Source organism: Zophobas morio, unplaced genomic scaffold, assembly GCF_036711695.1.
Source record: "Zophobas morio isolate AGI-343-1 ecotype UQ-CSIRO unplaced genomic scaffold, CSIRO_AGI_Zmor_V1 ptg000004l, whole genome shotgun sequence".
Taxonomy (NCBI): domain Eukaryota; kingdom Metazoa; phylum Arthropoda; class Insecta; order Coleoptera; family Tenebrionidae; genus Zophobas; species Zophobas morio.
The window spans coordinates 18,549,520-18,568,345 of NW_026972109.1; the positions used below are offsets into that span (position 1 = coordinate 18,549,520).

The 18,826-nt window shown below is 35.4% G+C and overlaps 2 protein-coding genes across 2 annotated transcripts; one reads left to right on the forward strand and one right to left on the reverse strand.

The window, feature by feature from the left end:
- The first annotated feature begins 18 nt into the window (after window positions 1-18).
- Window positions 19-9,185, forward strand: LOC135144530 (rab3 GTPase-activating protein non-catalytic subunit). Its single transcript, XM_064076560.1, has 6 exons — window positions 19-189; window positions 236-456; window positions 509-779; window positions 828-1,146; window positions 6,020-8,879; window positions 8,930-9,185. The coding sequence occupies exons 1-6, from the start codon at window positions 105-107 to the stop codon at window positions 9,086-9,088; spliced, it is 3,915 nt and encodes a 1,304-aa protein (XP_063932630.1). The 5' UTR covers window positions 19-104; the 3' UTR covers window positions 9,089-9,185.
- LOC135144543 (WD repeat-containing protein on Y chromosome) lies at window positions 9,082-18,803 on the reverse strand. The gene is made up of 7 exons (XM_064076568.1): window positions 18,499-18,803; window positions 17,205-18,435; window positions 16,462-16,897; window positions 15,576-16,407; window positions 15,358-15,532; window positions 15,114-15,311; window positions 9,082-9,319 (listed from the first exon to the last, which is right to left on the reverse strand). Exons 1-7 carry the CDS (start codon window positions 18,801-18,803, stop codon window positions 9,194-9,196), a joined length of 3,303 nt encoding a protein of 1,100 aa, XP_063932638.1. The 3' UTR covers window positions 9,082-9,193.
- Between the last annotated feature and the right edge of the window lie 23 nt (window positions 18,804-18,826).

The window sequence follows — 18,826 nt, forward strand, 5'->3', positions numbered from 1 at the left end:
ATTTTTGACATTGACATTTCATCGATCGATTACTTGTCAAACAAAGTGTCAAAAATTGTGTGTTTATCAATGTGTGTTAAAACAAATCCTGTAATTAATGTAAAATGTCGTGTCAGATTAATGTGACGGCTAACATAGCTGATGTTGCCGCAATCAGGAGATGTCTTTTCCCTACCGACGACTCAAGAGGTAATTTTTTTCCCATCGTGACCAAAACAAAAACGATAAGTTTCAGGGTCTGATAGTTGGTTACAGCTGTGTGAATTATCCGTGTCACCAACAGGTGATATAATAGCAATAGCAAATGAGCGAAGACTTGTGATTTTAACCGCTAAATGGGACACCACCTCTTCGATTAGTCAATTTCAAATAAGTTACTCTGGTTCGATACACGAAAGTGATAATATAAGGGCTGTGGCATGTTTACCTATTGTTGGTCAGAGTAAAAGCTCTCATGTAATGCCCATCATAGCTTCTCAGATTTTTTCCTTTAATAATTTAGTTACAGGTTGGGACAGATTGGACTTGTGTTGTGCTTGGTTTTGAGTCAGGTTTTCTACGCTTTTACACTGAAAGTTGTGAGTTACTATTAGAAGAACAGCTCCACAATGAAGTTATCGGAACCATCAAGTGCCGCAGTCAACATAATCCACGACCCGACATCGCCCCAGACTTACACCCAGAAGAACTCTATGTTCAGTATCAAAGTACCGTTTGTGTCGTAGCAGGCAACCAGTTATTTCCAGTGTTACGAGTTTGTAGAAGTGAATTAGCTAGAGGTATTCCATAAAGGAAACCTAAAACTTTTCTTAAATATGCGTTTTTAGTACAAGCCAAAGGGGATACTCTAGAACCATCCCATGGTAACTTAACCCCCAAAAAATGGGGCTTCCAAGACCAGGCCACCATTAATGACATTGCGGTGGTAGGTGTCAATCTGCATGGAACTTTTGATCATTTACTAACAGCTTCCACATGTGGCGGTTTTGAGACAAGGTATCGCTCTTCTGCCCCTTATAATAATCTTGTCTTAGCCACGGGCTCCCGCCCCTTTGTTGGTTATCACTACGCTCTTGAAGGCTGTCCTCAACCTGTCTTCAGTGATGTTGCAAAAGCTGTCGCAACAAAATTAAAATCAGCTTTACCGTAAGTTTTAATTCAGGTTTAGGGTTCAAAATATAAGACTGACCACAAAAATTGGTAATCTTTTGTGGTACACGGCTAGAGTTTTTTTTCCTAAAAAAATTTGTTTATCTTACGTTTTTTAAAACTAAAAAGTTCATAAGATACGCTGGATCTTTGTCATAAAAATAGACAGTTCTTTATTTTTAGTAAGATTCTGTCTTTGAAATTATTTATTTTTACTTAGCGGTCGTAAGCTAAGGAAGTATTATAATCGAGTCCATCGGGCGACTGGTTACTTTCGTGTTGTCTCGACGTTTCATGACCCCTAGAATACGAAAAAATAGGTCCTCGTTTCCGTCTGTCTGTCTGTCTGTCGTCTGTCGGATTTTTATTAGACAATTTCCGATAACCGGACCGATTATTCTGAAATTTTGTATGTATGTTAGGAGTATAATTTGTCTGCTCATCCCCACCTAGCAATGGAATTACGTCATCACCAAATTTTACAATGGTGAATATTATTTAAATTTTATAAAATAGCGTATCCTCCATTTGTGGTTTATGAATCCGTGTTGAATGTTTACCTTAGGCATCCAAATTTATCGAAAAAATCAAAATTGTATAACAGCATTTTAGAATTTATCTTAAAAATTGCAAAATCGAATGCTTTGAAATCTTACAAACGATTTAAGGTTATTGGAAGCATGGTAAATCGTTATTTAAAATTGATCCATTCATGACCCCCCAGAAATAGTTCATGTCATGTAACAGTTTTGTCGAATAATGTTATTTAAATGTTAAGAAGTAAGATAATCCACAGTTTGTGGTTTATGAATCCGCGTTGAATTTTTACCCTAGGCAGCCAAGTTTTTGGAAAAAAAATCAAAGGTGTAGATATAACAAGATATAACAATTTTTCGATTTTTCAAATTCCCGAATTTTCGACTTTTCGGCTTTTCGATTTCAAGATTTTTCAACCTTTGTTTTTTAATTTTCGATGTTTCACGTTCCCGATTTTTTAATTGTTCAATTCCTCGTTTTTATTTTTTCGATTACCCACTTTTTCGATATTTCCGTGTTGGTATTTTTAAATTTTTCGATTCTTCAATTTCTCGACTTTTCAAATTTTTGATTTCTGGATTTCCTCATTTTTCGATTTTTCAAGTTTTCTGATGTTTCAGTCCACGTTTTTCCAGTTTTGAGAATTTTCTTAGTTTTTCGATTTTTCAATTTTTGTCATTTTTAAATTTTCAATTTTTCGATTTCTTATGTCTGGATTAATTGATTGTTTGATTTTCTCATTTTTCGACTTCTCGACTTTTCAATGCTTCGATTTTTCAGTTTTGATACATATTTCTATTTTTCAGTTTTTAGATTTTCAAGTTATTGATTTTTCAATTTTTCGTTTCATTTGTTCGCTTTTTAGACTTTTTGGTTTCTCGATTTTTTACTTTTGCCATTTTTCAATTTTTAAATTGTTTAAGTTTTCCAGTTTTTTCATACTTCAATTTCTCGATCTTTCAATTTTTCGATTTCTTGCTTTTAGATTTTTCGTTTTTTCAATTCATCGATCTTAAAAATTTTTGATTTTTCGATTTTTCAATTTTTCGGTTTCTAACGTTTCTGAATTTTCAATTTTTTGGTTCTCAGTTTCTCGATGAATTTGTTTTTGATTTTCCTATTTCTCGATTGCCCGACTTTTCAATGTTTTGATTTTTCAGTTTTTCAATTCTTCAATTTTGCAATTCTCAAGTTTTTGATTTTTCAATTTTTCGATTTCTTGCTTTCAGATTTTTCGTTTTCTCAATTCATCGATCTTAAAAATTTTTGATTTTCCGATTTTTCAATTTTTCAGTTTCTAACGTTTCTGAATTTTCAATTTTTTGGTTCTCAGTTTCTCGATGAATTGGTTTTTGACTTTTCCTATTTCTCGATTGCCCGACTTTTCAATGTTTTGATTTTTCAGTTTTTCAATTCTTCAATTTTGCGATTCTCAAGTTTTTGATTTTTCAATTTTTTGACTTCGATTTTTCGACTTTACGATTTCTCGATTTTTCAATTTTTCGCTGTTTCAGTTTTAGGATTTTTTAATTTTTCGATTCTTCAAATTTTCGATTTCTCGATTTCTTGATTTTTTGATTTCTCAATTTTCCAATATTTCAATTTTACGATTTTTCAATTTTCCGACTTTTGAATTTTTCGATTTTTGATGTTTGTAAATTTTCAATTTTTCAATTTTGTATTTCTTGATTAATTGATTTTTTAATTTTCGCATTGTTCGATTTCTCGACCTTCAAATGCTTCAACTTTTCAGTGTAGAGATTTCAATTTTTGAATTTTTCGATTTTGAGGTTTTTGATTTTTCAATTTTTCGATGTTTCAGTCTTGTGATTTTTCACTTTTTCGGTTCTTTAATTTTTCTTCCAGTTTAAATCTTATCGATATCATGTTATCAGTTTTTGAGATTTCTCGATTTTTCAATTTTTCTAATTTTTCAATACATATTTCAGTTTTCCATTTCACGGTCTTTCGATTTTTCGACTTTTCTGTTTTACATTTTTTGATTTTTCGATTTTTTAATTTCTGACGTTTCTATATTTTCAATTTTCTGATCTTTCAATTTTTCGATTAATTGATTTTTCAATGTTTAGATTTTTCAGTTTTTCAATTCTTCAATTGTTCGATTTTTAGACTTTTACATTTTTCGATTTCTCGATTTTTAAATTTAAAATTTTCCAGTTTTTCAATTTTTTTGATATTCCGATTTCTCGCTCTTTCGGTTTTTCGACTTCGGTTTTAGAGTTTTCGGTTTTTCAATTTTTCGGTTTAAAATATTTTTTTTTTTTAGAATTTCTGACGTTTCTAAATTTCCAATTTTTCGATTAATTGATTTTTTCATTATCAGAGTTTTGATTTTTCGATGTTTAGTTTGGGATTTTTCAATTTTTGGATTCTTTAATTTTTCTTCCATTTTAAAACTTATCGATAATTCAGTTTTTGGAATTGCCCAATGTTTCGAGTTTTAGACTTTTCAATTCCTAGATTTTATACTTTTGCGATTTTTCAATTTTTACAGTTTTTCAGTATTTCAATTGTTTTGATATTTCGATTACACGATCTTTCGATTTTTCGACTTTTCTGTTTTTGATTTTTCAATTTTTCAATTTCTGACGTTTCCAAATTTTCAATTTTCCGATCCCTCAATTTCTCGATTAATTGACTTTTCAAGTTTTCAATGTTTAGATTTTTCAATATTTCGTTTCAATTGTAGGATTTTTAAGACTTTGATTTTTCGTTTTTACCATTTTTGAATTTAAAATTTTTAGTTTTTCAATTTTTTTGATATTCCGATTTCTCGATCTTTCGATTTTTCGATTTTAAAAATTTTTCGTTTTTTGATTTTTCATTTTTTGAATTTCTGACATTTCTATTAATTGATTTTTTGATTTTCAGGTTTTTGACTTTTCAATTTTTCGATTTCGATTTTTCAACTTTTCGATTTCTCGATTTTTCAATTTGCCGATGTTTAGTTTTGGGATTTTTCAGTTTTTCGATTCTTTAATTTTTCTTCCATTTTGAAACTTATCGATAATTCACTTTTTGGGATTCAATTTTTCGATTTTTAGACATTTCAATTTCTAGATCTTTTACTTTTCCAATTTTCAGTATTTCAGTTGTTTTGATATTTCTTTCTATTTTACGATCTTTCGATTTTTCTGTTCTACATTTTTTGATTGGTCGATTTTTGTTCTTCAATTTTTTTTCCATATTTCATTTTTTTGGGGATTATTCAATATTTCGATTCTTCGGTTTTTCAATTTTTGGACTTTTCGATTTTTCGATTACTCGATTTTTTACTTTTTCAATTTTTAGATTTTATAATTTTCAGTTTTCTTGTTTTTTGTGTTTCGATTTTTCGACTTCCCAGTTTTTCATTTCAGTTTTGAAATTTGCAATTATTTTTTAGTTTTTCGATTCATCAATTTCCGATTTTTCGAGTCGATTTTTCAATTTTTCGATTTTTTTATTTTAGATTTTTCAGTTTTTGAATTTTTCCTTTTTTGATGTTCCGATTTCTTGATTTTTCAATTTTTCGACATTTTGGTTTTCCGATTTTTAAATTTAAGATGATTCGATTTCTCTTTTTTTTTTATTTTTCAGTTCTTCGATATTCCAATTTTTCAATTTTTCGATTTTTTAAATGATCGATTTCTCAGGTTTTTGTTTCAATTTTACATTTTTCGCTAGTGTTTGAATTTTTGATTTTACGATTTTTTGGTGTTTCGATTTCTTGACGTCTTGGTTATTGGATTTTAAAAATTTTTCGACTTTATGATTTTCAGATGTCTCAATTTTTCAAATTTTCGATTTCTCAGTTTTGGGAACCATTCAATTTTTGAATATCTTAATTTTTCTATGTTTTGATGTTTCGATTTTATGGTCTTTCGATTTTCAATGTTTGGGTTTTTCATTTTTTCGATTTTTAAATTTTTTTGAATTTTTAATTTCTCGATTTATTGATATTCCGTTGTTAAATTTTTCGATTTTTCGGTCTCTGGATATTTACATTTTTTAATTTTTCTAATTTGCGCGGTTGAGTTGCTGGAGTATTATTTACGCCACTAGTTTTTCAGGATTTGCTGGACTGCACTTCAGGGGCAAGGAAAGTTCTGTCGAAACAATTTTCGACCAATTTTTTATTTTGGTAATAAAATCTCATTTAAACAAATAAATTACAGGAAATGAAGATGGCTGCAAACCATAACCTCAAATTTGTATATATGTACCTCTAAATACATGCTGTCTACTTGTATGCTCATTTCACAAAATACCAATTTTTGTGGACGAATTTCTAGCCTCCATTGAAAATATTTTAAATATATATGATTATCAGGGGTTGGCTTACCGGGGGCAAAACAGCAGCCGAGAAACCGATGTCAGTAGCCATGCAACCGTCAGAAACCATGGGCTGTAGATTTGGTTTATGCGACCTACGCAGAACAGCAACGAATATCGTTCTCTCGCCCGACCATAAACTAGCAGCAGTTTCCGACGCTCTGGGTCGCGTTTTATTAATGGACGCCTTCAGAGGCATCACTTTACGAATTTTCAAAGGCTACCGCGAAGCCCAGTGTTCCTTCATACAAGTACCAGACGAAAGACATTCAAAGCATCGGATAGGAAATAAAGTAGCGTTGTTTTTAGTGATTTATTCGTCTAAAAAAGGTACTATCGAGATTTTCACCGTACAGCAGGGTCAAAAGGTTACCACGTTCTCGGCATCTAGATATAGTAGGTTAGTTTACAATAATTACGGCTTAATGGGGTTCACCACGACGTTGAAGTCGCGATTTGTGTGTCAGTTTGATACGGTACTGATAGATAACGACGGACAGATCAAGGAGGTTTCGATACCCTTCCATTTTGCGCTAAGCGAAAAAAATAATAAACGGGCTCGTGATATACATTTGTTTAAAAAACTGAAACAGTTTTTGAAACATGGCGAATGTGATAAGGAAGCTTTAGAGGGGGAGATTTTGAAAATTTCCACTGAAATAAAGACTGCGGAGTTGAAGTTGCAAACGTTGGAGTTGTTGCTAGGGGATAAGAATCTTCCCGCTGAGATAATTTTAAAATGTGTTCAATGCTTTATAGAGGATAATACGGAGACGGATGACAATTTGAAAACCATCTCGCAGAGTGTGAGTTCGTTGCTTAATTTTTACCTATTCACGAGAAAGGAAGAGTTAGATGAGAAAAATGGTAACTCGGGGGAGGTTTCAGGAGAAACGCAAATACACTTAGAGACGAAGCAGTTGGGGAATTTACAAAAACTTTTAGATTTAAGTACAATGAAAGACCAGAAGTTAGAACTTAAAGTAGGGTTTTTAGAAAGCGGAATTTTGTCTCCCTCGGAATTTTTATCGGTGTTCAATCTAAATCAAACTGAAGTTATCACTCTAAAGCAAAACGTAGACGATAGTTTGTTATTTAGAACGTCAGAACTGATTTTTAAAACTTACGTCCAAAGCCCTAAATTGCAAGGTTTGGAAGAAGAAATCCAAAATTGCAAAATTCCAACTAGAGATCTTTTCTTCTTATTGATTCACTATTGGGTTAATCGATCTTTGAACAATGTTAATCTAGAAAATGAAATGAACAACTTGTACTCTTTGATCGCTGTTTTGGTAAAAACTGCCAAAGTGGAAGAAATTACGGCCGACTATAGCTCCACTTCGACGTTTTGGGAGGGTATTAGAGACATTCTAGCCAATTCTTCGAGACCGTTCCCTGCTCTAACCGCAGCCATTTTGTGTAAACTGATATCAGAACAAATCGAAGCTTCCAGTAGTGTGGACGACGAAAACATCGAGATTTTGTCACAAGAAAGCATAGAATGGACTCTACTGATCGGAAAACTCGAGGATGTCTCCCTTTTAAACATAGTTTTAGCCAACAAACCCGTGGCAAAATTCACCACCTTACCGAAGCTCAAACATGACCATATTGACATTAGTTTGAAGTATATTCTAGACAAAGGGAAAGGGTCGGTTAGTGAGTTAGTAGCTCGTTGGTTGACAATGTGTGGAATAAATCCAGAAAACATCGTCATTAATGACGCTCTACTCAAAAAACAACAAGACGACACTCCTAGTGTGTCGTCTGACGACAACGACGACGATTTGCCCGAACAAGACATAATGCCCCATAAAATCGAAGAAGTGCAGTCGGAGCAAGTGTTCGAACTGTTAAATTTGCTAAAATCACAGTTCCCCTATAGCTTGGAAGCTAGTGTTGTCTTGACGAACATGTGTTGGGAGTATGCTCTAGCTTGGCAAAAGAACATCGAAGATTTAGGCAACCTAGAGGCTTGCATTAAATGTTTAACACACATCACCAGCTCACATATCAGAGAAGGTCTATACAACCTCGTGTGGAACACCCACTTGAAGATCATCTTCGAAAGCGCCAGCAAACTTATAAACAAAGTTGGCAAGTTGCCGAAAGAGAGACTTTGCAAGCAAGACACCGGTTTGTCCGACTACCAGGTTGCGATTTTCTTAGGGATCACTACAAATTTTCTAGACACGTATATGGACGCAGTACAACAAAGTTACGGTATTGTTAAGCCCGTTCTTCAGTTTGAGCAAGTTTGGGAAAACGGACCACAGCCTCTGGTAGAGTTAGCTCTTCAACAGAACGCAATCAACTACGATTTGCTGCATCTACACTACCAGTTGAGTTTGACACTACAGATGATCACCGCGTTTTCGATCAAACATTCAAAACCTCTCAATAACTTGTTCGAGTCGTATATGCTCAGCCTTTTTTTCATCGATTTTCAGACGAAGGCTCAAATCAATTGGAACTATAGCGATTTTAAAGTGCAAACTTCTCGAACACAGTTTTTGTTCAAAGTGATATCGGCAAGTCTGGAAAGTGTGACTGTCAATGATAATAAGATATTTGCGGCTGATCATATCAGGTGGATGTCGAAGTGCGTAGATCTTGGGAAACTGTGGAATTTGGAGTTGGATGTTTTGAGGAGGTATGAACTTGTTCAGATTTATACGAACGGTTTTGATAGTTTCGGCGACGAACTGTTTCGTTGTGTGGAACAAAAGAATAAGTTAGGACCAGAATTGTTGGCTATTGCGGGTAAACGATTGTCACAATTTCTGACAACATCGCCCAACTTGTGTCAGAATGTTGTAGCTTTAAGTACTGCCGTCACACGATACATGGACCAGTTGGTAAGATTTTTTGCTTGTGTGAAGATTTCGAGTAAAATTGTTTGTTTCAGAACGGTGATTGGTGTGCCCCTAGTAGCTTAGAAGGTATCGAAAATTTAGCCAATCGTAGTCTTTCGTGTCTAGACGAGAGTCAGTACGAATACAAAATAGCGGAATTGTTACTAGACGGCTGTCAAACGTTACAGAGTATTTACAAGAGCAATTCATAGTGATTCATACTTTCTGATTTTACGTCGGTTACATTGTTAAAAGATCTATTTATATACAGATACGATTGTGATTTATGAATTAAACCATTTGCAAGTAGTCTCATTTCAGTTGGCTTCGTTTTCACCCTTTTTCTCTTCCGATTTTGCTTGTTCTTCTCGAATGCTTGGTTTCACGTTGGATGGTTTGAGTTCTTGGAAGGGTGGCATAATAAGATGTTGATAAACAGGAATCTAAAACAAAATAAACAACCGTACTAGGGTTGAAAGTCCTCAAAATTTTTCATCCCCTAGTTTTTGAGCCCGTAACTTTTTTCTGATTAATATTATTAGGCTGGAAAATTCTATTATAGGGTTTGCGTCTCGTAATATTTGGCTTACATAAATTCAGGTTACGGTTTAACTGTAACGTAAATTTATAACGTTAACGTAGAAATGTTTTTTTTTTAATAGCGGAGCTAATGAGAAAATCGCCTATTTAATATAATGTGGGGAACAATATTAACTGTTTCTATCGAATCCTAACTTCACTTCCGTGCCTAGAAATAATACATTTTATTTTCTTATATGATACTGAAGAAATAAGCAATGCTACAAGTGAGATATGTAATCTTTATATTTAAAAGGCAATGTCCCGACTGACATATAAACGCCCAGCCCAAACCGCTATTGATAGAAAGTTGAAATTTGGAGAGAATGTTCATTTTATACTGGAGGCATCGTTTAAGAAGAGATTTCTCGAAATTCATCCCCTAAGGGGGTTAAAAAGGGGTGATAAAATTTGTATAGGACCAATATATCTACTGTAAATTTAGATCGTTGCGTGAAACCTGGTACATTTTAATTCTCTTCAATACAAATAAGCAAATACGTATTTAAGCATTTTCGGAGATTCGACCCCTAAGGGGGTGAAAAGTGGTGTCTAAGTTTGGGCAACTAAGTTTGTATAGGAACAATATTTCTACTATAAATTGAAATTTTTACGTCAAACTTGGTATTAATGTTCTTCAACACCAATAATGAAACCAGTCTTTAAGCATTTTTTAAAATTCAACCCCTGAGAGGGTGAAATATGGTCGCTAGATTTGTGTGGGAATAGTTCTATTGTAAATTTAAATTTTTACGTGAAACTTGGCACTAATTGTCTAAAACATAAATAATGAAACACGTATTTAAGCATTTTCCGAGATTCAACCCCTAAGGGGGTGAAAAGTACTGGCTAACTTTGTGCGGAAAAAATATTTCCATTGTAAAATTAAATTTTCACGTGAAACTTGGTATTAGTGCTTTTAAACACAAATAATGAAACACTATTGAAGCTTTTTCCGAGATTCAACACCTAAGGGGGTGAAAAGTGGTGGCTAATTTTGTATCCGAAAAATATTTCTATTGTAAATTTTGAGGTGATGTTTATTTAAAACTTGGTATTAATGCTCTTCAACACAAATAACGAAACACGTATTTAAGCATTTTCGGAGATTCGACCCCAAAGAGTGGTATCTAAGTTTGGGCGGCTAAGTTGGTATAGGAACAATATTTCTACTATAAATTGAAATTTTTACGTGAAGCTTAGAATTAATGTTCTTCAACACAAATAATGAAACCGGTGCTTAAGCATTTTCTAAAATTCAACCCCTAAGGGGGTGAAATGTGGAGGCTAAGTTTGTATGGGAAAATATTTCTATTGTACGTATATTTACATTTTTACGTGAAACTTGGTAATAATGCTAACCCTAAGGGGGTGAAAAGTACTAGTTAAGTTTGTATAGGAAAAGTATTTCTATTGTAAATTTAAATTTTTGCGTGAAACTTGATATTAAATTAATGCTCTTCAACACAAATAATGAAACACGTATTTAAACATTTTCTGAGATTCAACCCCTAAGGGGGTAAAAAAGGGTGTGGCGAAGTTTGTATGAGAAAAATATTTTTACGGTGATGTTTACTTAAAACTTGGTATGAATGCTCTTCAGCACAAATAATAAAACACGTATTTAAGCATTTTTCCAGATTCAACCCCTAAGGGGGTGAAATATGATAGTTAAATTTGTGTGGGAATATTTCTATTGTAAATTTTAATTTTTACATGAAACTTGGCATTAATTGTCTCCAACACAAATAACACAGGCCTGCGATGGTTTTCCCCCAAGAAAATCAAGTAGTAATTTCGGTAGGTCTTAGATACTCATTAGAGATGTACCGACTGTAGGTCTCGCCGACTAACCGACTAGCCGATTGTTCGGCCAGTAAAAACCGACTAGTCGGCCGACTGTTCGGCTTTGCTAAAACCGGTTTATAAATGCAACAGACAGTGTGTTTTTTTTTTCTATTTCTCTGACTACCTTAAAAATTTGTTTTATTTAATGAAAGGAATAACCAAAGTTCCTTTTACTTTCCAAAAAATGTGTTAAATTTGTTTGGATAATTTTAACATTTAATTTTTTTTAATAACTCACTACAAAAATAAAGAATGACACAATTTAGGGCCAGTTTATACAATATTTTAACTGAGATTAAGTTGATCGCGCATTTAGCAAGGCCATTAGCGACGTCTGATTGGCGTAGAGTCCATCACATGGTACTTTAACGCGGGGTTAAACATTAAATCGCAATTAAATATTTAATTGAGGTTCTGTAAACCGAGTTTAATTGTTTTATATAGTATTTTAATTTTAATAAAAAAAAGCCGACCGATCGGCTGTTTAGCCGACTAGTCGCCGACTGCAGCCGACGATGAAAAACGGCCGAATAGTCGGCTTATCCGACCGGTCGGCCACTAGTCGGTACATCCCTAATACTCATGTATAAAAAAAAATTGCAAAAATTTCTATCACGTACAGTTTCTGCAAATATTATTTTTTCAGTTTTGTCCTTAGTACTATAAAAATTAACGTCTAGATTTTGTGGTAATAATATGTATGGATAATGGGTTGATATTTCATTTCGTGTTCAGCTTAGTAACAGTTATTTGTGTCGACTATGCGCTTACTACCCTGAATTTAAACAAAAATTACTAATGTCTTCTCGGAAATGGGTTAATCCTTCAGATAACTTCTGTTACATTTGTAGAAGTTATTTAATCAAAAAATAACAACAAATAATTTCTGAATTTATCGAACAACTATGCAAAAGTTATTTTAAAGTTAATATAAAAAACCAAGACAAAAAATGGGTGCCTTATAAAATGTGTTCATGCACCTCGCAAATGGTCAAAAGGAAAAAAAAATCTTTAAGTTTGCTGACACCAATCATTTGGATAGAGCCACAAAATCATACAGACGATTGTTACTTTTGCTGTTCAAATATAAAAAGATATAATGTGAAAAATGTAACAGCAATAACATATCCTATCGCGATTACAAGAGAAAACGCTTAAATCAGAGCTTTGAAGAAAGAAAAAAGAAGCTTCTTGATTTATTTGTTTTTTTTTAAGTCTTGTTTATAACTAATTTAGTTCATTTAATAAATAAACATTCAATTTTATATTCTTTATATTTTATTTTTTCATAAAAATTGTTTGAAAAACTATGAATATTTAGGCCTACATAAAAATAAATCTCGATGTGCTACAAAAAAACTAGAGTTATATTTTAATTCATAAATACTTAAAAAAAAAACAATATGATTTAAAAAGGAAATTAAAAGTTATATTTCGCAGGCCTGTGTAATGAAACACGTATTTAAGCATTTTCCAAAATTTAACCCCAAAGGGGGTGAAAAGTGGTGGCTAAGATTGTATGGGAAAAATATTTGTAAATTTAAATTTCTACGTGAAACTTGGTATGAATGGTCTTCAATAAAAATAATGAAGCACGTATTTAATTATTTTCCGAGATTCAACCTCTAAGGGGGTGAAAAGTGGTGGTGAAGTTTGTATGGAAAAAATATTTCTACTGTAAATTTAACTTTTTACGGGGAACTTGGTTTTAATACTCTTCATCACAAATAATGAAACACGTATTTCAGATTGTTTCGAGATTTCACCCCTAAGAAGATGAAAGGGGGTGACAAAGTTTTTATGAGCAAACAATTTTTATGTCGATTTTTACTGGAAATTGAATTAATGTCCTTCAACACATTTTTACTTGAAGGTTGATAATAATGCTCTTCAGCACAACGAATGGTCTACGCGGGCGAAACGCTAGTATTTTATAAAATTTTAAATTGATATGTTTAAAGCAATGGATGGTTTTTCCTAATGTATTATTTACATTTAAATAGATTCTTATTTGTCAATTCTAAAATAGTAAATAGTAGTAGTAGTAAAAAAATGTCATCGTGAATTCGAAGAGGGAAAGGGGATTTTATGCTGATTTTGTATTATCATGTATGTGTTTTACGACCTGGATTTTGAATATTTATTTTCGGAGACTCCTCTCACAGCGAAGTGTGTACCGAACTATGTTATTGTGATTTTGACCATATCTAGTATGTGTTTTTATTTATGTGATGAGGAATTCGATTCACGATGTAAAATTTTTGGTTAATTAATTTTGATTTGATCAACATCATGGAGATTCTTATCGTTTTGTCGTTGTGGTGTGATATCACGAAATTTTGGTAGTTTTGTAATGTTTACTTAATTTACCTACCTCGACCTTATAGTCATTTATAAAAACCCTGTATAAGGGGACTATTGAAGTGATGAAATGTGCTTGGAATTTTATATGAGAAACTTATCGACTACAACTGCTCGATCTAGGTACATTAAATTTAATTTTACTGTGTAAGGTTTGGCTATAAATTTGTCCACTTACAATCATTTGTAAAAATACAATAGCTTGCTTATAAAAGACTTCAGGAAAAAGTTAAACTTAGAATCATCCACCCACCCGTTCTCTTTTTTTTTTTTTGTTGTGAAACAAGTAGGAAATTTTATAGCAAATAGTATAAAAAACATCATAATTAGGGCTTTTTTACCTTTTTACAGCCTAGGTTTTATTAGTTCCCACAGTCTACAAAAAATATATAATTAACTACGCCCACCCACCTCGCCTTTATTTCACTGATTAATTTTATCTCGTTTGATTGGAAGGTGCATCTTAAACTAAACAGAAATAAAATTCGTCGTTAGAATAAAAAGAGGGCGGGTGGGTGTGGTTAGGACTTGCTACAATAAGGCTGATTTTAACAATTGACATACCTTCTAATAAAATAGAGGCTGGGTGGGCGGGGCTAGTACTTGATAAGAAAAGACGGAACAATATTAGGAGTAGTCACCAGAATGAAGACAGGGTGGGTGGGTGGGGCTACTGCATCTTTATAAAAGACTGTTGAAAAAGTAAAACTTACCTGACCTGACCTGACCTGTTTTTCAGTTAATTTTTATTATTTTTTTTTATTAATCCGATTAATGTATATAAAGAAATTGTACATGTGAACGGTGTAATTTGTTTGTAACTTGACTGATGAAAGTTCTTTCCTTATGAACTATGGTACCCGGGCTAGCCTAGATGCGTAGTCTGTCCTTGGGCTGATACTTTGCAAAGGCTCGGAAGCTGTATTTATGTGATTGAAATTTGTAATCTTGCATTCGAAAAGAACGAGAAATTTTTTTTAGCAGAAAAAATACACCCCTTTGATAAAAAAAAAGGTCACTTTTACACCTTTGTGATTCACCACTTTGCATTATAACGCATTCCGCCATTTTAAAACACAATGTAGGGCTCCATTTCGTCAACGCTTACAGTTCTTGGCCGCTTTTCAAAATTTTTTGCGGGTTTTCAAATTTTGTGTGCATGTCTCAATTTTGACGGAGTGGTTGGCTTGTCACAACCGGAAGACGTTTATGCGCAAACTAGCTTGCGCTTTTTCTGCTTACACTATTTTATAAGAGAAGAACCATTGTAATTTAGACCGTAAAAACATCCAACGCAAACTCTCTAATATCTACAAAAATGCTCCTTATAGATTTTTTTGTCTTTACCCGTATAGGCCAAAAAAATAATTGCACCCTGATTTTTCCCAGCCCCCAAAACTCAATTTTGGATTGACTAGCACCATTTTTCTCCGTAACATCCGTACTTACGTAAGGGAACGAAGTGTCAAACTTGAATTCGTGAAAGTGCGTTGTTCTTTCTGACGGTTTATAATAATGTCCCAAAATGGGTTCCGTCAATCTCTCACCATAAATCTTCGTATGGTCAACGTGAGTCAGCTCTTTTACTCGCTTCACTTGCAGTTGTTTGAACGTGAGCGTCCTCAAAGGCGTACCACCTCGGAGTACCTAGCAAGACTTTAATAAGTTGACAGTTGTTTCATGAGGAGCTCACTCTGAGGGTCGTTGTACTTCCCAGTCTCATAATATCAGGAGGAGTGGTGAACTCGAAGGTCTCATCTCGCACTTTAGGGTTATGGGGGACATTGCGCCACGGCTTAAATGTACCCAGCGTTTGGAGATAGCGGCCACCGAGGGTCCACATTCGTACGGTGTAATCCGCGCTGGAACTAATACAAAATGTTATTCCACTTCAGAGTAAACCCTAAATACCTGATCAAAATCTGCGCCTCGTCGATGTACGCCAGGTCGGATATTGTCATAGCGTGACCCTTGTAACTATTGAGCAAAATCGGCACAGGCTGCGATCTCGCAATTCTTGCAGCTCGTCCCACGAAGAAGTCGCCCCACAAAAAGGGAAAAGTCAAGCGCAGTTTGGGCATACTGATATGTTCGCATTGTGTGACGCAATAGTTTTTTATTAGCCAGGTTTTGATATAGCCCACACTCGAGCCCGTGAAAAGGTACTCGTTTTTCTCGTCGCTGGCCATACAAATGATGTAATCCCCCGCCTTGTGTATCGCAGAGAACGACGTTAAGAAACCGCCGCTGATGTGGTGCGACCAGACTTGAATCGCTCCGTTCTCCAGCGATATAAACAGAGTACCGACGTCCGGATCCATGGTTCTAGAGTGAAGGAAAATCATACTGTGTATGCCGAGTCTTCTCATGGGCATGCACTGCTCTGGCATGACTACTGTGGAGACCCTTCGTGCCCTCATAGCGCTCCTGTTTGACTGCATGGTCGAGCTTTGGGCGATCAATCTTTGCACAGCCGACAACCTCCGGGACATTACTGGCTTGATGGTGTCTTCTTCCGTGGGAGGTGCTACTTTCTGAGGTGCCTTTTTTTCCTGATCTATAGGTTTACCCAAAGCGCGAGCAATAATATTGCGCTTACTGAACTTGTTCACTCGAGCTTCTGGTTTGTGTCTTTGCTTCTTGTATTGGATCTTAATACGAGTCGTGGGGTCGGCACAATTAAACTGTTTGTAGGGTTGACCGGTCTCTAGTCTCCACATGATCAGCTCACCGTCGTAAGTACCTGCGACGACAACACGATATTCAATCAAATTTTAGGATTTTAACCATATTTTACCTGTAACAATCGTTTGCGGTACGCGAACGGCAGCAGAACTTATATCTTCACGGTGCCGCAGATCCCAGTTCTTGTAGAATTCACCAGCCGCGCTTACGGTTTCTCCGCTGTCTCCGAATTCGGTGACTCGTCGATTCCAACCCATCACCAGGATTCGGTTTTTGACCCAGATAATGCGTTTCACTTCGCAGTTTTTTTCGATTTTCATGTTCCGCAGGCATGTGCCTGTGTTGAAGTTCCACACTTTGAGGGTACCATCGTGGGCACCGGTTATGATTCGTTGGTACCCCGGATCGAAAGATGCTGCTGTTATTTCGATGGGGATTATTTCGGCGTGGATGCTTTTGGTGTGGGCTTCTTTCACGGCCATCATTCGGCGACCGTCCCAGGGGTTCCAGACAATAATGGTACTGTCCAGGCCGCAGGTCACCACCACCTTCGAAGAGTTAAAGACGATTAGGTGGTGATAAAGTAAGGCTGGGTTATTGTGAAAAGGAAGCTAAATGAAAATATGGAATTTCGTTTTCTGCAAAATGTAGTATGTATTTTGTGATGTCCTAGTTTCAATTAAAATTTCGCGCCGAGGAAAAAACAACGCGCGAAAACCCATTTGAATAATTTGAATTTGATAAATAAATTAAAAATGTTGGCAGCATAGATAGGCAACTTTACATTTTCAGAGGAATGTCACCCTTTTGACAATGTGAAATATTTGTCCTAAATATGTTTCTTTTTAACTTTACCTTGAATAATGGATTGTAGAGAACCACTGAGACTCCAGCCGTGTGGGTAAATCCATCCGTATGTTCTCCACTCTGCTTCGGACTAAGAGAAATGACCGCCAACATGGAACTTCCAATAATCCATTGTCTGCTTTCTGGGTTATACATAGTCGTCATATCGCTATGTTCCCCCAACTCCTGCGGGATCCCTAAATAATTTTGCACACAAACCTGCTTTGCACAATCCCACACTCTGATACTCTTATCTTGCGAAAGACTATACAAGAATTTCCCTTCATCTTGCAAAAGAACGGAACTAATAGCAGTGTGGTGGCCATACAAAACTGCCACAGGGTTTTGTGGTACGAAAGGATTCCATAGTCTAACAAGACAATCCGGGCTACCGCTAGCTAGTAACTGAGTGCCACTAACGGAAAAACACCATGCGCCTTTAGTGATTGCGTAAACATACTTTCCTTTATCTTCTGACAAATCTCTCATTTGCAAACCCACTTTTGGGCATTCTGAACAAGATATGATCGTGTTAAGTCTTTGGTAGTATTGGATTTGGAGTACTGAATTTGTGTGCTGTTTTGGTAAGATGATAACGCGGAAGCCATCGACTAGACCCTTGACAACTTGGTCGTACCGAACTTCCAGGAGAGGCATACCCAGCTGGCTGCGGAAAGGTCCTCGTGCTATCGATTCTATGAAAAGAACGTGGATGTTGCCCCCTATATCCCCTAACACTAGCTTGGATTCTTCATTTGGGTCGTCACTGAACCAGTAGTTCATGGTGTAGATAGCCCAGTCCATCAACGTGAATATAACCCTCAGTTCGAATTTTCTGGCTGAAGTGTCGTAGAATCTCAGGTCCCTTTCAGTACTAGAGGTACAGACCACACTGACATCTGGGAGGGCTATCATGTCGGTGACCCAGGTTTGCTGCACTCGTAAATGGGGGCAAGTGGATTTTACTGATCTCTCGAACTGTACGTCCAATGACCAGTAATTGATAGTACCATCTCTACTACACGTCATCAGACTACCATCGTGCCAGCTTATGGTACGATCTGGGCGCACCGTTGGGTTGTAAGTGACACGATTGATAGTGTAGCGATGATTGCTTTTTATCATGTTTGGTGCCAAAGGAATAGGATTTTCGAGGGTTTCAAACTCGGCTTTCACGTCTTGTTGTTCGTAACACAGAATTAGGTAAGAGATGAATTCATTCCAGGTGACGTGCCCATTTCTAAAAAAAAAAAAAAAATGGGACGATGAGTACAACAAAAATCTGACAGTACTATGACAGTACCTCTCCGTGTTCATCTTCATGAACATCACGTTGTAATCTTCATCCGAGAACACAATTTTCCCCACATTTTGTAGCACTTCTCGCAGACCACCTGCATCGAATTGTTTTCCGGGTTGTTTAAGGAAGATTTCGTATAAAATCTCGAGGTCGTACTCATCCAGGCTCTCGTGAAGTTCGACAGTGGTCTCTTTAGCATCTTCCGCAAACTTGGTGCTTGATTGCTTGCGGCTACGACTGCTTGCGAGAGAAGGACGTCCATCTGATCGACCTTCAGAGGGGTGCACTTCTGCAGTTGATATAGACATAACGCAACAGGTGATTGGTCGAT